Below are 14,709 nucleotides of genomic sequence, written 5' to 3' on the forward strand. Positions count from 1 at the left end.
ACTGCTTCCAATCCGGACAGACTGAAGTCTCCCAGTCAGGAAGTTTAGGATCCAGTTGCAGAGGGAGGTGTTCAGGCCCAGTAGGCTCAGCTTTCCAATCAATTTCTGAGGAATGATTGTGTTGAGTGCTGAAGTCTATGAACAGCATTCAAACGTACGTGTTCTTTTCACTTTCAATTGCAAGAAATTGAAAGCAGATTTTATAGAAACATAGAAAACCTACAGCACAATACAGGCCCTTTGGGCCACAAAGTTGTGCTGAACATGTCCCTACCTTAGAAATTACTAGGGTTACCCATAGCCCTCTATTTTTCTAAGCTCCATGTACCTATCCAAAAATCACCTAAAAGATCCTATCATATCCGCCTCTACCACCGTTGCCGCCAGCCCATTCCACGCACTCACCACTCTCTGCGTTTTTTTTTAAATACCCCTGACGTCTCACCTTAAACCTGTGTCCTCTTGTGGCAGCCATTTCTGCCCTGGGAAAAAGCCTCTGACTATCCACATGATCAATGCCTCTGATCATCTTATACACCTCTGTTAGGTCACCTCTCATCCGCCGTAACTCCAAGGAGAAAAGGCCGAGTTTACTCAACCTGTTTTCGTAAGGCATGCTCCCCAGTTCAGGCAACATCCTTGTAAATCTCCTCTGCACCATTTCTATGGTTTCTACATCCTGTAGTGAGGTGACCAGAACTGAGCACAGTACTCCAAGTGGGGTCTGACCAGGGTCCTATATAGCTGTAACATTACCTCTTGGCTCCCAAATTCAATTCCACAATTGTTGACGGCCAATACACCATATGCCTTCTTAGTCACAGAGTCAACCTGCGCAGCTGTTTTGAGCGTCCTATGGACTCGGACCCCAAGATCCCTCTGATCCTCCACACTGCCAAGAGTCTTACCATTAATATTATATTCTGTCATCATACTTGACCTACTAAAATGAGCCACTTCGCACTTATCTGGGTTGAACTCCATCTGCCACTTCTCAGCCCAGTTTTGCATCCTATCAATGTCCCACTGTAACCTCTGACAGCCCTCCAGACTATCCACAACACCCCCAACCTTTGTGTCATCAGCAAACTTGCTAATCTATCCCTCCACTTCCTCATCCAGGTCATTTATAAAAATCACAAAGAGTGAGGGTCCCAGAACAGATCCCTGAGGCACACCACTGGTCACTGACCTCCATGCAGAATATGACCCGTCTACAACCACTCTTTGCCTTCTGTGGGCAAGCCAGTTCTGGATCCACAAAGCAATATCAACTTGGATCCCCTGCCTCCTTACTTTCTCAATAAGCCTTGCATGGGGTACCTTTTCAGATGCCTTGCTGAAATCCATATACATGGCACCTACTGCTCTTCCTTCATCAATGTGTTTGGTCACATCCTCAAAAAATTCAATCAGGCTCGTAAGGCACAACCTGCCCGTGACAAAGCCATGCTGAGTATTCCTAATCATATTATACCTCTCCAAATGTTCGTAAATCCTGCCTCTCAGGATCTTCTCCATCAAATTACCAACCACTGAAGTAAGACTCACTGGTCTATAATTTCCTGGGCTATCTATCTCTACTCTCTTTTTGTAATTTATTTTTTATTGAATTTCATCATCAAACAAACATTTCCATAAGATGTATTTCAGATACTGTACATGTATATCATATAATATTTGTCACAAATCTCCACATAATATTTATTTGAGGTGTACACTTATAGAAAGGAGAGGAAAGAAAGAACAATTGAAAGAAGAAAACTATGTACAGAGTAGGGAGTGATTTTATTTTTAAACAACATATTCATTGACTTGTGAGAATAAAATCAGGCCTATGAGGTGTTATGTAGTTAAACCATTTTTTCCAGTATGAATAGAATCGTTCCAACTTATGATTAACAGATGCTGTTATCTTCCCCGGTTTGTAAATGCCCATTGTAATTTTCATCCATACATTTAAAGTTATAACCATTTCCTGGTAAGGGTCTTTTTACCAGCCACCAGCAGTACATTCATTAAATATTTATCTCTTTTCAATCATTCTTGAGGTATCTATCCAAAATATATGGTCTTACTCTCTAAAGGTATTTCACATTTAAAGATGCCTTGTGGGGCATTATGTATCCCACTCCAATAGTTTTTGATAATGGGGCATTCCCAGAAAATATGATAATGGTTTGCATTTTGATTTCCACTATTTCTCCAGCAAGCAGGGGAGTTACTATTATAATGGGATTTCTGAGAGTGTTTAATAAAATATCTTATCAAGTTTTTCCATCCCAACTCCCTCCATTTCTGTGAACTGGTACACTTTCGTTGATACCTCCGTATTATTGTCCAGTCTTCCTCATATTATTATCCCTCCTTCCTTTTCCCATTTTGTTTTAATGTATGAAGTCGAATGTGTTTTAAGATTTGACAAACCCTTATAAACGCTTGAAATTATTCTACTACTGTTGTTTGAATTATATGCTTTTCTAAATAGCTCTATCAGACATGTACATTTCTGATACATTTGGTTACATTTTTAACCGTCCTATTAACATACTGTTGCAACTGTAAATACCGGTAAAAGTCTTGTTTTTCTAATAAGTGTTTCTCTTAGAGCATTTCAAAACTGAACAGTGTTCCTTCTTTCATTATATTGCAAATAGCTGTTATTCCTTTAGCTGTCCAGTCCTTAAGTCTTGTATCCAGTTTATTCGGCGTAAAATCCGAGTCATATGCACACCATTTAAGAATTGCAATGTCTCTCTCTAGTTTATATTCTTTTATAATAGTTTTCCATATTTTAAGAGTCCATTTCACCCACGGGTTGTCAATATTATTTATGTAACTTTGTAGGTTGTTATCAGCCAAAATTGCCTGTATGGGGATGGAAAGTATCCTCTCCTCAATGTTTTTCCATTGAGCGTCATATGATGGGTTGCACCAGCGTATCATGGCTCTCAACTGGGCTGAAAAATAATAGTCTCTAAGAGAAATAAGGCCCCATCCTCCTCTTTTCCTTGACTAATTGCAAAGTTTTGAGATGAACCCTAGGTCTTTTACCTTGCCATATATATCTTGATAGCATCTTGTTCCATTCATTGAATTGATTTTGGTTAATCTCTATTGGTAGGGTCTGAAAGAGGTATAGTAGTTCTGGGCAGTATATTCATTTTAATAGATTCAGTCCTTGAACTAAGACCAAGAAAAGGAATTAGGTTCCATCTTGTTATATCTTCCTTAATTTTCTTTTTATATATAGACTGATAATTGCATTCTGATAATTTTGCCAAATTTTTTGGCATAATGATGCCCAAATATTTGACGGACTCTGTTTGCCATGCCCAAGGATATCTACTTTCAATTTCTCTTGGTGGGCTATAGTTATATGAAAGTAGTTGGGTTTTATCTATGTTGAACTTGTATCCTGATAATTGGCCATATTGTTTAAAGGATTGCATTAATTTAGGTAAAGAGTCTGTTGGTTGCCCTAGATAGATCAAGATGTCATCCGCGTGACAGGCCAATTTATGCTCTGTCCCTTTAATAGTAATTCCCCTGATATCTTCATTTTGTCTAATGTATTGAGCTAATGGTTCCAGATATATTGCGAAGAGTGGTGGTGACCATGCACAACCCTGTCTCGTGCCCCTTTCTAGGGTAAAACTATTAGATAAATATCCATTGATTTTAATCCTGGCAGTAGGATTGTCGTATAGTGCCTGTATAGTTTTAATAATTGTGCCATATAGACCAAATCTATGTAAAACTCTGTAAAGAAAATTCCAATTAACCGAATCAAATGCCTTTTCAGCATCCATCCTTATCACTATTGCTTCAATTTCATTTTTAAAAATATGATCCATAATGTGAAGTGTCCTTCGTATATTGTCTTGTGTTTGGCGTTGTTGTATGAAACCTGTCTGATCGTTATGCATCAGTGTGGGTAGAAACTCTTCTAATCATTTGGCCATGATGGAAATAAATATTCTATAATCCACATTAAGAACAGATATTGGTCTAAATGACCCACATTCCATTTTATCCTTGCCGCCTTTTGGTATAGCTGGGTTTATTGCCTCCTTCCAGCGGGTGGCATTTTCACCTTTGTTAGGGTCCAGTTCAGTGTGGGGAGTAAAATAGGAATTAATTAACTCACTTCTAAACTCTTTATACCACTCTGCTGTATATCCATCTGATCCTGGTGACTTGCTTAATTTAAGCCTACTAATTGCAGTTTTTAGTTCAGCTTCAGTTATGTCAGCAGTCATCGTTCTATTTTGTTCTTTGCTTAAAGTGGGTCACTTTTGTTCTTGGATCCCTTATTCTATGAATTGTATTTTCTGCTATCTTCTTTTCAGTTTCCACGCCAGTATTTTCATAGATTTAGATCCACTTTCATAGTGTCTCTGTTTCAGAAACATTACATTTTTTCTAATTTCTTGTGTAGCCAAACTATTAATTTCATTCCTAAATTTCCTCCAGTGTATCCTGTGCCAACCTCAATTTGTGTTTTTTTTTTCTAGTTCCTTTGGCTTATTTTGTAATTCCTCTAATGTTCTATTCCTTATTTTTTTCTTATATGAAGATAGCGCTATAATTTTCCCTCTTAAGACAGCCTTCAGAGTATCCCATAGAATGGGAGGTGAAACCTCTCCATTATCATTGAATTCTAAGTAAAGACCAATTTCTTTTTTAATTTGTTCTTTAAAATAAGGGATCATTGAATAGACTTGAATTTAGTTTCCAAATGGTATTCTTTGGTTGTAGGTCAAAATCAGTAGATAAATAAATAGGTGCATGGTCACTTACATCTGTTGTCCCAATTCCACAGGTGATTATTTTGTCTCTATCTTTTCCAAATGTTATGAAATAGGTTATTCTTGTATATGCGGAATGGGGGAGGGGCAGAATAATGAGTATAATCCCTTCTGTTGGGGAAAAGGTCCCTCCATATATCAATTAGACCAACATCCTCAAAAAGAGTGTTAACTTTCTACTCCCTTTCTTGAATAAGGGATCAGCATCCACAACCCTCCAATCCTCTGGAACCTCTCCCGTCCCCATTGATGATGCTAGAGGCTCAGCAATCTCCTCCCTCACCTCCCACAGTATCCTGGGGTACATCTCATCTGGTCCCGGCGACTTAGCCAACTTGATGCTTTCCAAAAGCTCTAGCACATCCTCTCTCTGAATATCTATATGCTGAAGCTTTTTAGTCCCCTGCAAGTCATCACTACAATCACCAAGATCCTTTTCCATAGTGAATACTGAAGTGAAGTATTCATTAAGTACCTCTGCTATTTCCTCTGGTTCCATACACACTTGCCCACTATCATACTTGATTGGTCCTATTCTTTCATGTCTTATCCTCTTGCTCTTCACATAATTGTAGAATGCCTTATCCCAAATGCTAATCTTATGTTTCAGCAGAAATGATTTCTTTTTGTTAGGGCTACCAATTTCACTGAGCAGCAATCTTGCCATCTTGTAACTTTGTAAATTATCAGAATACCACCTTAGTTACCACCTGAAAAATTAACTCTCCTCCTGTCTGTTTAGAGTCTGTCTGACTTGAGTCTTTCCTGCATTTTGTATTTTGACTTCTTTGTAAAATAACTTGTATCTAGGGAAACAGAACAAAAGAGCCTAAATGCTAGCATTTGATGAACCTTTTAAATGTTTGTCCTTGACAATCTCAAAGTTTAAAGTAAATTTTATGATTGAAGTGCATATATGTCACCATATCAGACATCCCACCCTGCAAAAACTCATTTCAGGGAGGTAGCACTGTCAATTTGCGGGAGACTCCCGGAACTTCCGGGAGAGGTGGGATGTCTGCAATAGAGTAGCTCCTGAGCAGCTAGCCAGCTAGTTTAAATAACGTTAGCTATGATAATGAATGAATAACATCTGTTAAACTCACCTCAACATGTCTTTTACAGTCTTAACCCACCATGGGCAATAGAAAAGTCCCTGTTGCAAACAGTGCAGCGAGCAACACTGTCATTATTTTTAACCCCTATTAGGCAGGGGTACACTTTAGTGTAGTCTGGGGTGACGTACGTTTTATATTTTTTTTGGAGCACGCTGCCACTCTGACTTTTTTTGGAACTCTCTCGCTCTTGCTCTCACTCTCTATCGCGTGCGCGCTCTCTTGCTCGTCGTCTCTCTCACTCGCGCCTGCTTTCTCGCTCGCTCTCTCACTCTCACTCATGCCTGCTTTCTCGCGCGCTCTCTCGTGGTCGCTCTCACTCGCGCCTGCTCTCTCGCGCTTGCTTTCTTGCCCTTGCACTCGCGCTCTCTCTCTCGCGCGTGTTCTCTCAGCTCCCTCTCAAAAAAATCAGTTTCCGGGACATTGTATATAATTTGCGGGCATCAAGGAGCTACTATTAATTTGCGGGAGACTCCCGGAACTTCCGGGAGGGGTGGGATGTCTGCCATATACAACCCTGAGATCCTTTCTTTTGTGGTAATTTGAACGGAGTCATTGGACAGACAATGAAGCTAGTGGATCTAGAAGTGTTTTATTCAACACAAATGAGCAGTAGCAAATGACTCGCTCTTGGAGAAAGGCCTCCCAATCCAATACTACACAACATTTTTATATGTTAAAGATCAAGGATAACAGCTGAACAACTCTACAGTTACAGTGTATTTGCAATGCTTCACACACCTCCTCCTGCACACCCACACTCTAGGCACCCAAAATGAATGTTAATCAGCATCATCTCCATTGCACAGCTCCAGGAAAAAGTATTGCTTAGGGCTGCATTTTAAATTCAATCTACAATCTATGTTGATGTCTGGTGAGGTTAATATTTGCTATATATCCTAACTCCAGAATGTGCCCTAACAATACTCAACAAATCTATAGAATAATAACTATAACAGAAGCGATAAAAGACAGCCTAAGTAGGGTGTTTTACCAGCGTGCAGAAGACAGTAAACTGCGCAAATACAAAAAGAAGAAACAATAAATAAATAAGCAATAAATATCCAGGACATGAGATGAAGAGTCCTTGAAAGTGAGTCCATTGGTTGTGGGAATATTGCAGTGATGGGGCAAATAAAGTTATCCCCTTTGGTTGAAGAGCCTGATGGTTGAGAGGTAGTAATTGTTCCTGAACCTGGTGGTGTGAGTCCTGAAGCTCCTGTATCACCTTCCTGATGGCAGTAGTGAGAAGGAAACATGTCCTTGGTGGTGGCTTCTGCTTTCCTGCGATAGCGTTTCATGTAGATGTGCTCAATAGTCGGGAGGGCTTTACCCACGATGGACTGGGCCAAATCCACTACTTTTTGTTGGATTTGCCATTCAAGGACATTGGTGCTTCCATTTCAGGGCTGAGGCAGCCTGTCAATATACTCTTCAGTGCAGATCTATGGAAGTTTGTCAAAGTTTTAGATTTCACGCCGAATCTCTGCAAGCTCCTAAAGAAGTAGAAGTGCTGCTGTGCTTTCTTCATAATTGCGCAGATCCTCCACAGAAACATCATTGAGGATCTTAAAGTTGCTAATCCCCTCCACATCTGGCTCATAGACCTCTGGTTTCCTTCTCCTGAAGTCTATAATCAGCTCCTTGGTCTTGCTGACATTGAGTGAGAGGTGGTTGTTATGATGCCACTCAGTCAGATTTTCAATCTCCCTCCTATATGCTGGTACATCATCACCAGTAAGTTTGAATATGGCATTGGAGCTGTGCTTAGCCGCACAGTCATAAGTGTAAAATAAGTCGAGCAGGAGGCTAAGTGCACAGCCTTGTGGTGCAATTTAATGATGCAAATATGTTTTTGAACCCTCTGAATCTCTTGCTTTTATTATTATTGTGATTACTGAGTAAGTAATTGTTGAGCGTATTTTCATTTTCTTATTTATATTTTCACTATCACTTTTGATAGTTTGTAAAAGTGTCAGTATTACTCCCGAACAAACATTTTCTTCATATACTGCTAATGTTGTAATTTTCAGACCGTCTTTATTCTTGCAACAATAGAAAGGACACTTCACCTGTTTGATGGAATTTGTTTTTGCGAAGTCTGCAGTTATTACAGTCACTGTGTTGGGAGAAACAATTTGCATCATAAATGATCATGGTTTTTAACTGTGAATTAATACACTGGTTAAACACAGTGGGCTCTGGTAGCATCCCACTTACAATGCTGAAGCTCACCAGTGTAGCATACCACATTGCACTCCAAACTATTCCATTATACCAATGGCTAGATAGAAAATTGTCAACTATGTTTGAATACAAATAACAGGACAAATCTCATCTGACCAATTGTTGCTCCACCAATCTCCTCGCAGGCATAAGTTTCTCACTATCTTGGTAACGAACGACTTTCTATTTCTTTCCAGGTTGGTATGTAGTTTGGCAGCTGTTCCTATCCAAGTTCAAGTTCCTTCGTGAACTCGTAGGTGATACCAGCTCACTCCAGGGAGACAGCGACCCATCAGAGAATGTAAGCATAGGAGAATCGTCATCTACACCTCCAGGGCATAGACCTAAATCAACACGTCTACGGAGACCACCAGTTGAAGGCAGCACATAGAAAACCAAACTGCCGCATTTTTCCACTCATTTGGAATTACTCACTTGGCATTTAAGCACGACTTCAGTCTGTGATTGACATGCTGTGCTTTATTTGATTGTTTGACTTGCTAAAAATACAATTTCTCGTATATGGAGAAATTTACATATGTTTGGGTCACATTGAAATAATAATGCTTACTTTAATTTGTCAACATAAGGTTATCTATTTCTCTCCCATTGCTCAATGAATCAATTTACAATTAATTAGTAGGTCACTCAGTCATGAGTCAAATTGTGCTACCAACTAACACTAATTTTACTGGATATGATTCCACTATCTGAATTACTGAGCTAAATACTAAAAAAAAAAATTTGTCGTGAAATAGCATTTTTAAAAATGTTAATATCATTTGAACTTCGCTTTAGGTTCTATTTTTTAAAAACTTCTCATGTAATTATGAAGAACACATTGAGCATGTTTACATAATGGTTATTCCATTTGCTGCTGCATCTTGCTTATTTTAATGTCAATTGAAACAACCTAACTTGCTTTCATTGGAATTAGTAAGAACATAAGACCTACCTAAACTAGCGTTTTCTTTATAAACAAAACAAGGTTACTATTAGCAATCAGGAGAGACGTGTGGAATTTTAGTTTTCCGAACAGTTGACTGAAAACCAGAAATGGGTCCTGCCTGCTAAAAGAGTGCTAAAGGGATGTACACCAACAACTATTTGAATTGTGTGCCACCTGTGGCTGGGTTCAGTAGCACCTGGCTTGATGTCTACTGTTTGTTTGATGGACACTTCCTTTCACCTAGTGCAAAACAGTGAAGAAAAATGATGACAACAAAAGATCAGAGCCCCTGTGAGGTGGAAAGTAGGCTCTTCCAAATGTGCCCGATGAAACATAACCTCTGAAATACATGATTTAATTTTCTGGGCAAAGACTCCAAAGGATTAATTTAGAGGGAATGATGTAATCCTCTGCACGACTGACCAGGAAATTATGTCAAGCATACAAGGCTGTAGCATCACTGGAATTCCCAGATCAAATTTCCAGAATTGCATTTTTTGACACAGAAAAGGCTACAGTCATGCTCCATTCTGAAAGGAAATTATTTTCATCCACTTTGAACTGCAGAAAGCAGTTCTGTCTGAATTTCTAGGCCATAGTTTATTGTTAGCATCCTTTTTGGTTTAATTGACTATGATTACTTTGTGGATTCCAAAAACTTTGATTTATTCATCCATTTTGACAAAATCTGCCTTACATTTTCAAGGCAGTTACAAGCTGATAAAATGCATAAATTATATAGAATTTCATAATCATGCAATGTACAGTTTGAGGCATACTTAGTAATTGCTTTGACTGAACATTGTAGTGGGTGTGGGGGATTGTCCTTTGGCATCTGTTTGGATCTAGGCCCAAATTACAGGCGGTGTCTAGAGTGACAATCACATCTATGTGCCAACAGCAAACTTTGTCAAACAGCTGGAATTAAAGGTGTGGAAAATGAAAAAAAATTGTACTGTAAGATGACTTTTACATTGAGTTAAAGGTGCATCATTGAAGTAGAAAGCAGTTCTCTGCAATAACTGACTTTGAAATGTTTAATGCTACTTCAAGCTGTCAATAAATCCATTCCACAGGATTGATTTTTTTCCTTTAGTTATGAATGGAGGAACTTATTTTCCTCCCTCTCTGCTCCTTTCCCCCATCTCTTTAACTAAAATAATAATTGCTATCTTGTCTGTTTCGGAAAAAAAACAAGATACAAATAAAATGATGTAAACTAGGTCAAGGCGGGAAGCGAGGGAGAGATAGAGGCAATTAATTTCAGACTGAAGATAAGACAGGTCTTGCTAATAGTTGGTTTCCCCATCAATTTTGCAGTATTCATTCAAGCTCGTCAAGGCTTTTTGTGGCAAGACTGTATAGAATTCATTCATAGCCCATCACCCCAACTGGGGCAAAGGCCATCGACAGCAGTTTGCCAAAGTCCGCTGTCCTGAGCCAGTCTTTTAACTTGTCCCTGCCTTCTTAGTGTATCTTTCCTCTCCCAGGGATATGCCTTTGGAGCTTCTGTTGGCATTTCTGTAGCACTGGGTTTTTACGGGATGGGGTTGCTTACCCCATACCCAGTCCTCCTCTTCACAGCTAGGCTTGGGACCATCCACAGTGGAGTTATATATTGGATGGTGCTGGTTTTTGTTTTGCATACTATATGGTTTATCAACACATCCACAGATTACCTCTGAAGGATCACGGCAGGAAACCTTTTTTTATTTTCTAAATGAACTATAGAGAAATAGGCTTATTTTATTTGAAATTTTAACTTCTTTTACATGAAGTGTATTGATATTAGGTATCTCAGATGTAGACAAAACGTGTATAGAGATTTTATGGTAAAAAGAGGGATTTAAAAATGTATATTAATGATCACATGAACATTATACAAAAAAAGTTACCCTAATGTTACTCGCCTCCTCATCTGTCCTAAACCTCTATGACTTTGTCACAATAAATCACTCCATACTTCTGGCTGTTTACTACGCCACTGTTGTATCATGGTGCCTGTGCTATTTTTCCAGCAAAGCTAGTACTTTATTACCTGTGGATGTCACTCCATCAGCTATCCTCTAGGGCTGGCGTTCCCAAATTTTTTTTATGCCATGGTCCCCTACCATTAACCGAGGGGTCCTGGACCCCAGGTTTGGAACCTCTGCTCTAGGGTACAAATTGCACAGCCATATAAAGTTCCATTCAAATTTTCTTGCCTGTGATTCTTTGTCCCTCGCCCCAATTTCTGCATTTTCTATGGTTTAGCTAAGCTCAGTTCTCTCCCTTTTAATGTGGATGGTGCTCCTTGGTAACATTAGCACAGGATCAGAGGAGATTGCAGATGCTGGAATCTGGAGGAGGTCTGCTGGAAGAACTCAGCAGGTCAAGCATTGCCTGTAGGAGGAAAGGAATTATTGACGTTTTGATTTGAAACCTGTATATGATGCAGTGTTTTGTCCCAACCTGTTAATGATTTATTTCCTCCTATATATGCTGCTTGATCCTCTGAGTTCTTCCAGCAGATTGTTTGTTAGCACAAGATCAATTCCCAGAATTTAAGTCACCTATCTTTGTCCTTCTCCTGTCTACTCTCCTTAACCCCATAGATGCTACCATTCTGTTTGAAGGTAAACCTAATTTTCTCCATTTCAACAGTGGTATTACTGTCATGGAGCCTTTGAAAGAAATATTTCGTAAGTCTGATTTTTTTTCCTTTAGTGAGTCAATAACAATGGTTTCCTATTTGAAGTAAAGACCAATAGAAGAGAGGCTGTAGAGAAACTTACTGTTGCGGAAAGGCTCTGCAGTACTGTTTTAGTGCAGAGTTGTTGAGGTGGAGGAATCAAATAAACAGCTGAAATAATATAATAAACAGATCATGGCAGAAGGAGTACTTTTTCTATTGCTGTGATACAGAGCCAGCAAAGAGCTTGGATGACTTCATTTTGTGTTTGGAATTTTAACAAAAATTGCTTATTTTGTTCACAAATTGTCATCTACCAGATCACTTGTCTAACTTTATTACCTTTTGGTTTGAGTAGCATGACCAGAATCCATTTTGAAGATTGTCATCTTTCAGCTTGATCCCAGTAACTTGTTCCAAAATGGTACCCTGTGTAAATTCCATCTTTTACAAAATTTTTCAGTTCTTCAATTTATAACGCTTTCATCCTCCAACCATGATTCATTGACTTTAAAATTAGCTCTACTCATCCATACCTGGATAGTCTTGAGAATATTTACAATCCATACTCTTCTGACTCCGTGTATACGACTCAATTTCACCCTTCCTTACTGCTCTGCTCTCTGCAGCTTGCTGCCTGACATCTTTTGTGTTACTGTGTCACTATCCACATTCAGAACAAACTTCCCTGATTCTCCTTTCAACCATCTCCCTGTATTTTGTCCATTTGTCCTCTGAGGTGCCTTTCATTACTGGAAAGGCTCTACAAAGCTGATCGATGCTTATTGAATGCATACTACTTTTTGTTTCAGGAGATACTTGAGCCAATATTTATGGGGGCAGTGTAAGTGAAAAAAATACAAGTCGAGAGATGCAAAGTTTCTGCTGAATTTAACACCAGAACCCCATCATTTCAATCCTATTTACTGCTCCTATAATCTTGTTGATTGACATTCTCTCTTTCCACTTTAGGAAAACCAGTCGAACGCTGTACTAGGAAACTGAGTAGGAGAGGTTGTGGATGGGGTATTGTGAATGGAGCACTAAATTAGGAATTGTGAGGGGAGATGCTGGTGAGAGAGACCTGGGTCAGATTGGGGGAGGGCCTGTGGTGATGACAGGGAAGGAGGAGACCGCGATTGGGCTGTGGGGTGGGGAAGCCTTGCTATTTCTGTAATTCCGTAACAAAGCCTTTATATTTTTGAGGCTAGAAGCTACTACATGCTCTTCATAGCTGCATTTACAAAGCCCAAGAAACAACATGTGGCACCTATTAAATTCAAATCTGGCTCTTCTAATATAGATATGTTATTAGAATATCTACAATGATTTAAGAATTTGTTCACTACTTCTAAATTCCTAATGCCATTCTCTTGTCTGTCATGAAGGGTATATTATCAAGGTTAAATATTTAGAAGGTGAAGATCTGATTTTCCCCAACCTTTATTTGTATTATCAAAGAGGCTACCTCAAACTCTATAAATGGTAGGTGCTTGTGCTTTCGTGGAAGTAACTTTAGATTAAAAACATTTATAAATACAGAGTGAAATGCAACTTTGTATTAAGTGACAAATCTAATTTTGCATTGAAACCATTATATGTTTTAAATTTGTTTCTGGTTATATTTGAATCTTAGTTTGAATCCATGTTACATTTAAGTTATTAGAATGCAAGTTGGACTGTTTACTTGACTGAAGGAATGCTTTCATAGTTGTATGGTCATGTTCATATAGTATTATAGACAAAAGTCACTTAACAAAGCTGATGAGTGTTAATAATGTCCTTGGTATGTTTTCTGTTTCTTAAACTGACTGCTGTAATAGAAACAATGAAATAAAATGAAAAAAAAAGTTTTTTATTGATGTCTTTTTCTGATACCGCCTTTTTCTATTTATCTTCAGCTATCCTCCCATGCCCTCAGAAGAATCCCCTACACTTTTTTTTTGAAGCAGTACAATGTTTCTTTTTGTGGTTGTCACTTTTAAACTGTTTTGAAGCATCCTAATAATTTATTATTAATCTATGCAATTACAAATTTCATTTCTCATTTACATCACACCTGGTGTCTTTTTTTTTGCATTTAGTGATTGAAATTATTATAAGTATGAACAATTTTTTCACAACTTTCCTGCCATTAAGCGTCAAAGTGAATCACCTGTTCCTAATCCAAAGAAAATTGCAGTGCCTGAAAATTAAAAAAAGAAACTATCACCGATACTGGGAATCTGAAATAAGAACAGAAAATGCTAGAAATCTTCAGCAGGTCAGGCAGCATCTGTGGAAAGAGAAACCGTGAACAACTCTTTATAAGAGAAGAGGAAACGGAGAATTACCCATTGGTCTTAAATAAGAGAGGAGCTGGAGAAGAAATGTGTAGAACAAAAGAAATCTTTGATGGAAGCAGTTACTGGAATGTTTACTGTTGACTGGTTTTCTTCTCACAGATGCTGCCTGACCTTATAGATTACAAAACCCTCTTGTGCTGATTTTAGTTTTGTATATACTTATAACAGGTCTTCATCCTTTGTTAAAAGCATTATTCCTGCTCTTAATTCCTCTCACTTTATTTTGGCAAGAAAATGAAAAAAAGTCTTGTCAAAAAAATGATGAGAGAATGTAGAGATGTCAGTGACCCAGAAAATGATTCACAGAAGGTTAGTTTTCAGGTAGAACAAATGATGAGAAAAGCTAACAGAACCTTGTTTATTGCTATGGCAATTGAATGCAGTAGAGAGGAAGTTATGTTTCAATGGTGAGATTACATGTGGATCACTGTATTGGCTTCCTAAAGGAAAGACATTACTACATTGTAAGCAATTCAGAGGTTTCCTAGACTACTGCCAGGAAAAGGCTGGAAAAGTAAGGGAACTTGATCGAAACACATACGATCCTGAGCAGTCTTAACAAGGTTAATTTACTGAGGACATCTCTTGTGCG

General features: G+C 38.5%; 1 protein-coding gene across 1 annotated transcript in view; it reads left to right on the forward strand.

The window, feature by feature from the left end:
- smim13 (small integral membrane protein 13) overlaps positions 1 to 13,625 on the forward strand; it is a 29,146-nt gene extending 15,521 nt beyond the window's left edge. The window contains exon 2 of the mRNA XM_072283663.1: positions 8,350 to 13,625. Within this exon, the coding sequence (XP_072139764.1) occupies positions 8,350 to 8,543 (194 nt within the window). The 3' untranslated portion in view covers positions 8,544 to 13,625. The remainder of the gene's footprint in view (positions 1 to 8,349) is intronic.
- The last annotated feature ends 1,084 nt before the right edge of the window (positions 13,626 to 14,709 follow it).

The sequence above is a fragment of the Mobula birostris genome, chromosome 19 (genome assembly GCF_030028105.1).
Source record: "Mobula birostris isolate sMobBir1 chromosome 19, sMobBir1.hap1, whole genome shotgun sequence".
Classification (NCBI taxonomy): Eukaryota; Metazoa; Chordata; class Chondrichthyes; order Myliobatiformes; family Myliobatidae; genus Mobula; species Mobula birostris.